Source organism: Capricornis sumatraensis, chromosome 12 (assembly GCF_032405125.1).
Source record: "Capricornis sumatraensis isolate serow.1 chromosome 12, serow.2, whole genome shotgun sequence".
Lineage (NCBI taxonomy): Eukaryota > Metazoa > Chordata > Mammalia > Artiodactyla > Bovidae > Capricornis > Capricornis sumatraensis.
The window spans coordinates 53,703,945-53,717,501 of NC_091080.1; the positions used below are offsets into that span (position 1 = coordinate 53,703,945).

Here is a 13,557-nt window from a genome sequence, read left to right on the forward strand (position 1 = left end):
AATTCTAATTTTAGCTACTTCTTTTTTCTTTTGATTTCTCTGCCTCTTATTACATTTTAATTTCCTTTTCCTCATTATGTTTCAAGAAAAGAAATAACAATTTTAAGATAAAATCCTAATGGTCATTTAGAGATAACACAAGTTAATAAGGTGTAGAACACACTTTTAAGTAGTAAAAGCACGATGCAAATACAATGATTACCTTGAAAATGTCCTAGTTGTTTAAATCTCTTGAAACACTGGCTTCTCTAAGTTTCTGCTACAGCAGGAAAACTAGGTTCTCTGAGGTTTGGTATTAAATGTTGGATTTTTTTCTAAGTTTGGGATATATTTAACATCTAATTCCTAGAGGGTTGTGGTTATGGTAAGAATTCCTAAAGATTCCATCATTTTTTTTTTTTTTCCCTGTTTCGTCTCTGACTTAATCAGGAATGTTTTTTTAAACCCTTTGTTTTATCACACTCTTTTAATCCTTTGCACCAGTGATCCCCAACCTTTTTGGCACCAGGGACTGGTTTTGTGAACCAGGATTGGGGGGATGGTTTGGGGATGATGGGAAACAGCTTAACTCAGTGTACTCCCTGTACTCATACTACTTTATGGTATGGCAATTGTATTTAAACTCACTAAATTTTTAAATTTAAATTAGCCATGTCTTTTGGCTAATTAACAGGATAATGACTTTTATATTAATGTTAATTTGTATATTGATGTTAATTGTTTACTGTTTAATCCTAGCCACAGGCTTACCTGATTCAATCACTGTTCTTTTTCTCTTTATTTTTAAATGATATGTGCAGAGGTACAAATGGAATTGATCTTATATGGGCATTCTTTCTGTAGAATGCAGTGTTCTTTAAAAGCAAATATCATATATTTGAACTTAAATTTTTATATACATGTATAAAATCACTGCCCATTTATAAAATCTGAGACTTACTATAAAGTGTACCTGCTTCTGTTTTAAGAAAAGGAAAAATATTTAATGTGGAAAAAAAAAAAAGAAAATTAAACTTGAAAATGATACCTGCCAGTACCCTCATTGATAATTGTCTATTTTTCCAGCTTCTGTGCATATGTCTGTGCTGTCACTTCAGTCATGTCTGACTTTTTGCAACGCTATGAATGGTAGCCCACCAAGCTCCTCTGGCCTGGGATTCTTCAGGCAGAATATTGGAGTGAGTTACCATGCCCTCCTTCAGGGGATCGTCCTAACCCAGGAATGGAAACCAATTCTCTTATGTCTTCTCCGTTGGCAGGCAGGTTCTATACCACTGTGCTACCTGGGAAGCCCTCTGGCTTCTGTAAGAGATTCTAAATTCTTCAAAAGCAGAGACTCTTTTTCATAAATGTTACTCTCAGCAAGCATAGGGCTGACACATTGCATTTAGAAACAGAAATACTTTTTACTTTACTTAGACTAGAGTAGAATATAAATATACTTACTTAGAATAGAAATACATTTTTCGAGATACCCAACAAATCATTTGGTCTGTGCTTTGTAAGTGCTTTCAATCTTTTTTTTTAATTTCATATGAAATCTTGTACATAATGCAAAGAGATAAAAGATTTAAAGATGAAATAAACAGAAGCAGTAACTACAGATTGAAAAAAAAGGAAAAATGAGGCATCATAATTTTTTCCTAAATCTAAAATTTTAATGAATAAAGCTAAGTTTCTGTGAAGTTTGTTGGTATTACACAAATTACAATAGTAAATTCATGTTATGGTATGATACCAGGTGAATATTATTAAAGATCTGGAACTAAATACCTTTGTTGTTATCCATTCCTCCCACAGCATACAGAGTTCCAACTGTAGATTTTCTAGGTTTAGTTCTTGGACTTTGCATTAAAGTTCTTCTTTCTGGCAACAGATGGTACTTCATTGCTTCTAAAATCAGCTTTTGACATTCCAGATCATTCTTAAATAATGCATGGTTTTCTAGGTCTGCCAATATCTGTGAATAATACACATTCATGTTAATAATGCTTTTTATAGTATGAGCATATCTAATTAGAAATTTAGAAGCTTAGTAACTTTGATATTGCCCTTATACTGACAGGGACAAAAAATATAATAAGAATTGATTACATTGAGAAATAAATATGAGTTAAATGCATGGCTAAGAAAAATGGAAAATATATTATTTTTGATTCCATACTATGTATTATTATTTTGCCATTCAGAGTATAAAGAAACTTCTAAATATCACTTTTCAGTTTCATTTCCTTTTTATAAAATCTGTTCATAAATCAAATATAGCTGCCTTTTTGGGCATAAAAATTTCTGGTAAAGTAGATTTTAAAAAAAATTCTTCAACAAATTAAGACCTAACACACCTATCATAAATATTCACATACTTTAATGTATTCCAAGCATACTTTAAAGCTTTTACAGTTTTAAAAGACATCATAATTTAAGATGTTCAAGCATAGTTTAAATACCTTTCAAATGAAAACAATTCAATAAAAATAGAAAATAATGCTCATAACACCATTTTAATTATGCAAACCATTGAAAAACTCTACTTCAAGTAAAGTAATAGTTTCCAATAGTGAAACTAAAATAAATAAGTAAAAATTACCAAAAATCCAGCACCTGAGGGAGACCAGAATTTTATGTTATATTATTCTCTTTTTTTTAACTATAAAAAGTTATCATCTCTACAAATTCTTTTTCTGTATATTTCTTTGAATATATCCAAAAATCTTTTATTTTCCTCTTTCTCTGCCTTTCTTTGCATTTTCTTTTTCCTTGACTCTTTCAGCATCATATTCTCTTTTTCTGTTCATGAAACCTATTTTATTTCAAGAGAGTTAAATATGTTGCATGGATTTAGGAAATTTATAAGTAGAAACATTAACGTTGACTCACTGACCTTTTCTTCCCATTGGTTAGACCCTGTATCACATTGGTAGATAAATGTTTATTAAGTGAATATGTTAATAAATGATGACAATATATAATTTAGAAATTTATTTGAACCATAATCAAATAAATTTATTTAACTACTGCAATATATAAATTACTGTTGGAAATATAAGGGAGAACACAAAAACATATCAGTTACTTGATTATTCTCCAATTTAAAATAAGGTGCTATGAAGTAAAAAAAAAAAAAGTATTAGAATTACTAGGTGCTTTGGAATATACAAATAAGATGTTTAATTAGTCTTGCTTGTACTTTTTGTCTTATATACTAAAACTTTGTTGCCTTCCTACCCATTTCTTAAGGGACTACTATTTTATTTGTAAAATATTAATAAATAGAAACATTAATGAAATAGATTTGGGGAAATAGCAGAGCCCAAAAGGAAGAAAAAAAAGTAAATAAGATTTATTTCAAAATTTTTATAAATTTAAAATTATAAAAGAAAATGAAAGGAATTCTGTAAAAATGGAGTTTCAGAGGACAGTCAACTCTGAGTGCCTAGGTTTAAAATGCTTTCAAGTAATAATTTCAAATGGGAAATTAATTTCTTAATGTTGATAGATATATCCATAAAAGTGTATTATATACTATTTATTTCAAAGTATGTCCTAGAACTTGAAAAAGAATACCTATATATTTATAACTGAATTGCTTTGCTGTGCACCCGAAACAAACACATTGTTAGTTGATTATACTCCAATATAAAACAAAAAAAACTTAATGTCAAGAAAAAGAAAAATAAATGAACTCCTTATAGCTAGAACTTAGACCTCAGACTCTCTAGATCTCACTGCATATGTGGTTGTCCATTTAGTTTTGAGTAAGGCTTGTCTTAAGCTTCAAATTTTTATTTATGGACTGATTTCTCCAGATCTCTGCAATGCCCAAAGGCCTCACCTATCTGCACATATCACAATGGTTCGGAAATAGAGATGAAGCCAACAGATTTAAACCTTTACACAGAGGGCCTGGCAAAAAGATCAGCTGTTAGAAAGAGAGTAAAGTTGGTTTTGATTTAATGCACCTCTGCTTCATTCTCTTTCCAACTATCCAGGCCACATGTCCTTCCTAGGGCTAACACTTCCCTGGACATCCTTCATCCCATCATGAGTCTGGGAAGTTTGCTCTGGCACTAATCATATTCACCAACATCTCCCTGTTTTGTTTCTTGGTTCCACCTCCAAATGTAAACTGTCTAATATGATGAATTAAAATGATCTAAATGACCTAAAAGTGAGAAAGCCTTTCTCAGGAAACACATGGTTTACTTAATTCTGGCCTTCTGAAGAAAATATCCCTGTTTTTCTTGTTTCTTTAAATAAATATCAGCTCATAGCAAGTCCAAAGGGGAAAGAAAAAAAAAAAAAATACCTGAAAGATATACAAAATAAACTTAAAATTTGTACTTTATTTCTAAAAAATGACCAAGATATTTTGTATTTAAATGATATTTTCCATTTTATTAACAAATAATTCTGTAAAATTTCTTAACTTTGGTGTACTCAACCAGTTGACAACATTCTTTATTTGGAAAGAAGTTAAATTCTTCTTAATCACTGTACTGTTTTCAAACTGTTTCAAACTGTAACTTGTAAATATTTCTTGCTTATGGGTACTATATCACTTGGGTCTGTATTTCATATTCCATAACAACAGTTTTTAGGATTATTCCATTCCAAACTCAGGTCCAAATTGAGAGTAATAGGTAGTCAGGCTGATTTCTAAACTTGAGCTATTTTTAGATTTTTTGAAATGATCCAAGATTAACACAAATTTTATTCCTCCCTATGCAATGGAATGCCAGTTGAGCTATTTGAAATCCTGAAAGATAATGGTGTGAAAGGGCTGCACTCAATATGCCAGCAAGTTTGGAAAACTCAGCAGTGGCCACAGGACTGGAAAAGGTCAGTTTTCATTCCAATCCCAAAGAAAGGCAATGCCAAAGAATGCCCAAACTACCATACAATTGCACTCATCTCACATGCTGGTAAAGTAATGCTCAAAATTCTCCAAGCCAGGCTTCAGCAATACATGAACCGTGAACTCCCTGATGTTCAAGCTGGTTTTAGAAAAGGCAGAGGAACCAGAGATCAAATTGCCAACATCTGCTGGATCATGGGAAAAGCAAGAGAGTTCCAGAAAACATCTATTTCTGCTTTATTGACTATGCCAAAGCCTTTGACTGCTTGGATCACAATAAACTGTGGAAAATTCTGAAAGAGATGGGAATACCAGGCCACCTGACCTGCCTCTTGAGAAATCTGTATGCAGGTCAGGAAGCAAGAGTTAGAACTGGACATGGAACAACAGACTGGTTCCAAATAGGAAAAGGAGAACGTCAAGGCTGTATATTGCCACCCTGCTTATTTAACTTATATGCAGAGTACATCATGAGAAACGCTGGACTGGAAGAAACACAAGCTGGAATCAAGATTGCCGGGAGAAAAATCAATAACCTCAGATATGCAGGTGACACCACTGTTATGGCAGAAAGTGAAGAGGAACTGAAAGCCTCTTGATGAAAGTAAAAGAGGAGAATGAAAAAAAGTGGCTTAAAGGTCAACATTCAGAAAATGAAGATCATGGCTTCTGGTCCCATCCCTTCATAGGAAATAGACGGGGAAACAGTGTTAGACTTTATTTTGGGGGGCTCCAAAATCACTGCAGATAGTAACTGCAGCCGTGAAATTAAAAGACACTTATTCCTTGGAAGAAAAGTTATGACCAACCTAGATAGCATATTCAAAAGCAGAGACTTCACTTTGCCGACTAAGGTCCATCTAGTCCAGGCTATGGTTTTTCCAGTAGTCATGTATGGATGTGAGAGTTGGACTGTGAAGAAGGCTGAGCGCTGAAGAATTGATGCTTTTGAACTGTGGTGTTGGAGAAGACTCTTGAGAGTCACTTGGATTGCAAGGAGATCCAACCAGTCCATTCTGAAGGAGATCAGCCCTGGGATTTCTTTGGAAGGAATGATGCTAAAGCTGAAACTCCAGTACTTTGGTCACCTCATGCGAAGAGTTGACTCATTGGAAATGACTCTGATGCTGGTAGGGACTGGGGGCAGGAGGAGAAGGGGACGACAGAGGATGAGATGGCTGGATGGCATCACTGACCTGATGGGGTGAGTCTGAGTGAACTCCGGGAGTTGGTGATGGACAGGGAGGCCTGGCGTGCTGCGATTCATGGGATCTCAAAGAGTCGGACACGACTGAGTGAATGAACTGAACTGAACTGAACTGATGCAATGGAAGTTAGTTTTTTGCATTTTTAAATTTTTGAGAAACTTTAACTACCCTGACATTTCCTTTGCTCTGTCCTATTTAGAAAAATACATCAATATGTTTCAATAATTGTCTACTACTTTGAAACACACTCATGTTTATATATCAGAATTTGTATAGTAATTATCTATAAATCAGAGTTTATTCTTAGGATATTATATAGAAATATTATTTCCAGTCAAAGATAATCATCGTATAATTTTGTTTACAAAAAATATACTTGGAAGTTTATTGATATCTTTACACTTTACACTTTACAATGTTCTTACACTTAAGGTAACCAATAGCTATGTCCTTATAAATTACTTGGATATAAACCTCAAGAAAAAAAAGAAAATCCCACTATGTACAAAATAATGTTTTAGAATATGTTATTATGTAGAAGATATGCCAGAAATAAAAACATCCTGACAATATGAAGGATAGCATAAGGCAGATTAATAATTAACATTGTGTGAAATACTAAGAGGTTGTTCCATCCAAAGATCCACATCAGCTAGGCAGCTACTTTGTAAATATGATCTATCTCTCTATAATCTTGGTCATTTTCCTTTGTGAGTAAATAATAACCAGTAAGTTGTAATATAACCCTATAGCTTCAGAATATAACTGGATTAAGAAACATCCAGGGAAACCTCATGCATGATTTTCAGAATTGATTAATATTAAAAACTAGAATAATGTATTCATTAAAGCTAGAGTACTCAATAGTAACTCAGTTAGAAGTTTCCAGTTGCCAGATATGCTATAAACTTTTAATTAGAATAAAGATGGTCATTGCGGTTGGTATATTAAAACATTATTGCTTTATTTTTCTCAGCTCAAATTTTCATTTTATCACTGATTTTATTTTAATTATGAACAAACAAAAAAGAAATGGTTATTAAAACAATATTTCTTTCAAATGACCATTACATTTGCTATTAAAATACAATTTGTTAATGTTTCAGAAATTGAACCTCATATTTAGCAACATAAAAATATTTAATATGTTTTAATCTGCATTCTTATACATAGATACTAACTCAAACTGCATTTTCCAAAATTATTTATATGAATTAATTTCAAATGCTTGCCATAAATTAGAAATTATGATTCTGAAAATATTACTCCATTAAAATGAAATGTATTATTCAAGTATCTAGTTTGCACTGTTTTTCCAACCTCTAAATAAGAAAATATTCAAAAATATTGTCTCATTTCTGTATAACTTATAACTTAATGTTTCAAATAAAATACCCTCTTGGCTAGAATCTTTGTCTTGATTTTCTGCAGTAACTTGCAAGTATGAGTGCTACCTTGAATTGTAACATTGTAACATTTCATGATGGTGGTGGCTTAGTTGTTAAGTCCTGGCTGACTCTTGAGATTCCGTGGACTGTAGCCTGCCAAGCTCCTCTGTCCATTGGATTGTTCAGGCAAGAATACTGGAGTGGGTTGCCAATGCCTTCTCCAAGGGAGCTTCCCAACCCAGAAATTAAACCCGGGTTTCCTGAATTGCAGGCAGGTTTTTCTGAGCTATGAGGGAATGCCCAACATTTCATCATAAGCAAATAAAATCAAACACACAAATTATTTGTGCTGTACAACCTATTTTTACTACACAGAGAGCATACAACTTTAATTTTTCAGTAAATCAGAAAATATCTACATTACAGAAATATGCATTATATCTAGACTTCTTAAAATATAAAATAAATATATTAGAGAAATATAAATTATAGCAACACTTTTCTATAATGTTAGTGGCTGGAAGTAAAAACAACTGTATTAAAAGGTATTCTTTAAGTAAGAGTAACATTGTATTGAAAAGCACAGTAACCAACAAAATCTGTAGAAAGTATTGCAAATACACCTTTCTGTACCTTATATCTGACTAAAGATCCATTGGAAAATGGAATGCAATATTGAATAAACAAAGAAAGATAAATTTGCACTTACTGTGGACCAAAGAATGTATTAACTCTTCTAACCCTTTGTCCTTGGGCTGTCAAAGTTATGAACTTTCTTACATTCATGAAAGAGAAAAAATTTCATATATCTCATATTATTTCACAGTACTTGAAACTCACTTTGCTATTAGGTGTTATGCTAAAATAATCAACTCACAAAATTTGAAACTATGAAACAAATTTAATTCTTATTAGAAGTGACAGTCCCTACAGAACAAATGACAGCTTCATACATGGTCTTTCAATTTTCTGCTTGACAGAATAAATAAGAAAAGTGATAAAATAGCATATACCATAAACTACAGGAAAATTATTTTTACTTCAATGTCTTATAAATAGGGGATGCAAATAAAATATTTTTTTTATTTTTATGTGGTTTATTTATCTAAGATATTCTACAAGGAAACAATGATTTAGCAGTCACACTGAGAGTGACCTTGAACCTTGAGCCTCTTGTCAATGTATGGCAAAACCATTACAGTACTATAAAGTAAAATAAAGTAAAAATAAAAAAGTTAAAAAAAAACAATGAGTGGAAAGTGCTGGTCAAAGGAGAGACTTTATTTATCACAGAACTTTGTGACATCACAATAAATAAACAGGATTCATAGGAGAGCTCTTAGATAGGGCTGTCCCGCCCCTCAAGGGAAACCAGAAGTTGTTTCATGCCTGGAGAAGTTTTCTATATATTTCCAACCTATTTGATAGATTTTCAAAAAGAGAGAGGAAAATGGACAACCAGGCTCAAACATTGTTTCACTGATTTTTGCAGTCCATCATTAATTACTTCAATATCTGCTTGTGACTGAAACAGCCTAAGCTTGTGAAAGAAAACTAGATCAACCGTGGCCAGCCTAAAAGAAACATCTGCCTGCAGCCTAAAAGAAACTCACCTATATAAGCAGCCAGACCCACATGTTTCACCTAAAATCCCATTAACATTAGATGAAAATAATTTTAACAAAGAATAGAATCATGAAATTTTAAGAAAATGAAATATCTTCTAGTTCTCCCCACTGGGACACCAGTGATTCTGAATGAAATTTGAGGATGTTATTTTTATTTTTAATTAAGTGAAGAAAGTAGACATACTAGAGCTTTTTATGTTCTCTTTCAGTGCTATCATGTCAAAATGAAAACACAATTACTAACATGCTAAAACATATCTGATATATCCAAATGATACATTTGTATGATTCCTGCTCAAGTATTTGGAAGAAACCATTTACAAAATGAGAAGCAGTTTCATTAATGTTATTCTGAACACAGAAATATTTGATTGCTTTAAGATGAAAAGCAATTGGCTGACAGTACAAATAGACAAGAATAATGACAGAATCAAAAGAAGCAAAGCTCATAAAAATTAACTCAAATGATAGTTCCTATTAGTGATAAGTGGAAATAGATTTCATGAGTTCATAATTTAGCATTAACTTGCATTTATTTAACATGGATTTGCATTTCTAAAGTGGTTTGAAAGGTCAGCATTTCTAAGGCTCAAAGAAGCAATCCTGTGTTCTGCATGCACTCCACTTTCATCCTGAAAATTTTTATTGCATCCTATGTAGGCTCCAGACCTTGTATTCATTCATACATTCATTTAGTAAGTAGTTCACACCTATTTATTTAGTGCATGTTTTGTGCCAGGTGCTATAATCCAGATCCTGGATACCTCCAGCTTCTCTTATCACTAATCTATTCTACTCAAGCCCACCCTTCTCTCCATCCCTTAGAACACCTTCATTAATTTACTCTTATCTAGGTTATATTCAAAACCTGCTTTAATTTCTTATTGTTTGCAAGACATTATTCAATATCCTCAGACTAGCAAGCCATAAATTTTATGCTATAACTTCTTTCTAGCTATTCAGCCACTTTCTCTAATAACTTAGGGCACATTATTCTGTATTTAATAATTTAGTTCTTCTGATATCTTCCTCTTATCTGAATATATTATGGCTTTAGAAAGCAATGATATAATGCCTTTACCTCTGATGCTTTCATTAAAATATTACTCAATTTTCAGAATCTAGTTTAAGTCCTATTACTTCCACAAGGATTTACCTAATTACTCAGGCCACAGTTGACACAATTTGTTTTTAATTGGTCATATTAGACTTTAATCAATTGCCATCTGTGTAGTTGATTAAAGGCTTCATAGTCATATTGACTCATAAACTTATAGAAAATCAAGAAAAATGTGTGGCATCTCTTCTTAGGTGTGATTAACAGGGTTAAAGCTCCTATGAACTGTTCAATAACTATTTAAGTGATTGATACTTTACTATAATTAAGAGTATCTATTAATTTATTTTAAATAATATCTTCAGTACTGAAACTTGAAAACATACAGCACACAGGCAAAAATATATTCACTATTACATCTCAAATTACTTGCATGTTAATCATCTTCACAAATACTTATGGTCTTTCAGAAATATCTTTGCTTATCAACCAACCAAACATATATTTCTAAATGATTTATCCCAGATCCATGCTTATTTCCAGTCATAAAAATGGAAGTTGCTCAGTCATATCTGACTGTTTCAACCCCATGGATTATACAGTCCATGGAATTTTCCAGGCCAGAATACTGGAGTGGGTAGCCGTTCCCTTCTCCAGGGAATCTTCCCAACCCAGGTCTCCCTCATTGCAGGTGGATTCTTTACCAGCTGAACCACAAGGGATGCCCAAGAATGCTAGAGTGGGTAGCCTATCCGTTCTCAACCAGATTTTGTTCACCCAGGAATTGAACCAGGGTCGCCTGCATTGCAGGCAGATTCTTTTCCAAGTTATTTGTCAGGGAAGCCCTCTTTCCAATCATGGTTAATAGTAGAATTCTATTACACAAATAATTTGGGATCTTGGACATTATGTTAATGTCATTTTGACTCAATTAAGAAGCATAACTTGAATGTTCCACTGATAATTCAAATCATACATTTATATCTCAACTTGTTTTTTCTTATTATCATTTTCCCATCTGTAATGGCTTATGTCTTCTACTTTTCATTGGTGGTACAGGGTATGTATTTTTGTATCTGTACTTATGTTTTAAGCCACTTCTATTTAACCTGATTCCAACTAATTTGGAAAATATGGTATCAATTAATAAACACTCCTCAAATTTTTCTTCCTGTCTGTGATGGTAGATCCACTGGTAATTCTATTTAGCAAAGTTTCTTATTTTCTCGGTTAACTCCACCTCCACAGCATCATCAGATAATGTACATTATTGTAATATTGCCTAAAACCCTTCTATTTAACTATTCTCTTTCCTTTCCAAAAGTCATTTTACTGGTTGACAGTCTTATTAGTTCTTTTCTGAATATCTGAGAATGATTCATAATTTCAATTGTTATGTATTGTACAAGCAATCATATACAGAATTCATGGTACTCTCACATACTGTCGTAAAATATATATACTCAGAATGTATTGTCTTGCTATCTTGTTTTAGTTTCTTACAACTGAAAGTATTTCCTAACGTAATTTAAGTACCTAGTTCAAGCTCATTATACCTCGACCAGCCTTCTACCTTGACAAGTTACTAAAATCATAATCTGATTTCAAACAATTTTGTGTTAAGTAGAGTGCTCCTGAAATAGTAAAATTAATTGTGATCTTCAGTGTTATCCTGGAATTCTGTAAACTTTCTATAAGAAATTTCTCTGACTGAAGAGGTAACACAGACTAACCATAGCCAACAAGTTCAGTCCACTAAGTGTAAGGGTTATTCTCAAATAGCCTTCCTTGACAGGGCTATTGCAGCACGTTGGCCTACACATTACCATAAGCAACTGAAGAGACTGCATTCATTTATTGTCTGGAAAACTGGATTCCCAAATTTCAATAACAGGAGCCTAGTATTACATTTTTGTTTTGTGCTAGCCCTAACTCAATTTTCTTTAAATAAGAACCTTTCTAACTTTCTCTCACACTAATTATAAGGTAGCAGTCAGTATTTTCCTTTCCTCATTTCACTAAGAGAAGATGGAGAAAGAATTTTAATCATAGCATATTTGCAGATTCCCAGCTTTCTTTAGATTTGCTCTGATCAAAGTCCAACATACCTCTTTTGATCATCATCAGTGAAATCAGTCCCTGTGAAAACATCAAGGTGGATGCATCTTGCAAGTCAATAAGGGATTTAAATAATTCTCCCAAGTAAAGCTAATTCCACTGTGTATACACTCTGTCTGTAGAGTTTCTAAAGTCTAGGTATAAAATGAGTGGTTCAAACATCCTGACTGAACAAACTTCAGGGATAGGGAAGATAGATGCTTATTAATCTTACTACTAAAGGCATTAAAATAATTGAAAAGTGTCAAATACTATGCCAGACATTTGGTATATAAAGTAATATATCACTGCCTAACTTAATTTATAATAGAATTTGTATTATAATGGAGTAATCTATACTATAATTTATAATATATTATATATTATAATGGAGCATATGGCAATTATTTTCCAGTGCTTTCAGTTAAGCAAGTGTATTAAGCTGACAATTTTTTATCTAACAGTCCAATTTTCAGTTGGTTGACTTTTTCAAAACGGTAATCATTAGACTATTTACTCTTCTGATTTTTACAGATAATCCTCTGAGACTTGCATGACAGTGCCATGTCATTGCAAAAAATTACATTAATCATTTTAATGTGTAGATACATGCTGGAAGAGGATTGTTTAAAGTGATATTCACCAGATTTAGCAATTCCACTTCTGGGCATTTTTCCAAATGAAGTGAAAACACTAACTTGAAAAGATATCTACACCCACATTTTCATTGCAGCATTATCTACAATAGTCAAGAGATGGGAGAAACATAGCATTAATGATAGATGAATAGATGAGGAAAAGGTGAGATATATATATCTATATACATATTCTCTCTCTATATATATATGTATATGTATGTATATATATATATATATATATATATGTATGTATGTATATTTGCTGTTGTCTTTTAATCATGTCTGATTCTTTTGAAATTCCATAGACTGTAGCCCGCCTCCTCTGTCTACAGGATTTCCCAAGCAAGAATATTGGAACAGGTAGCCATTTCCTCCTCCAGGGTATCTTTCAGACCCAGGGACCGAACCCATGTCTGTGTCTCTTGCATTGGCAGGCAAATTCTTTACCCCTGAGCCACCTAAGAAAACCCATATATATACATCAACTTTTGCTCATCCTCTGAATTCTGCCAAGAGACTGTACCAGTCATAGCAAACACCCTTTTCAAAAACACAAGAGCCAATGTTACACATGGACATCACCAAATGGTCAATACAGAAATCAAATTGATTATAGTATTTGTAGCCAAAGATGGAGAAGCTGTATACAGTCAACAAAAACAAGACCTGGTGCTGACTGTGGCTCA

General features: G+C 32.8%; 1 protein-coding gene across 2 annotated transcripts in view; it reads right to left on the reverse strand.

Moving 5' to 3' along the window:
• KLHL1 (kelch like family member 1) overlaps window positions 1–13,557 on the reverse strand; it is a 537,560-nt gene that overhangs the window by 136,701 nt on the left and 387,302 nt on the right. For both annotated transcript variants that reach the window (XM_068984580.1, XM_068984579.1), the window contains one exon: window positions 1,774–1,960. In XM_068984580.1, the coding sequence (XP_068840681.1) occupies window positions 1,774–1,960 (187 nt within the window). The remainder of the gene's footprint in view (window positions 1–1,773; window positions 1,961–13,557) is intronic.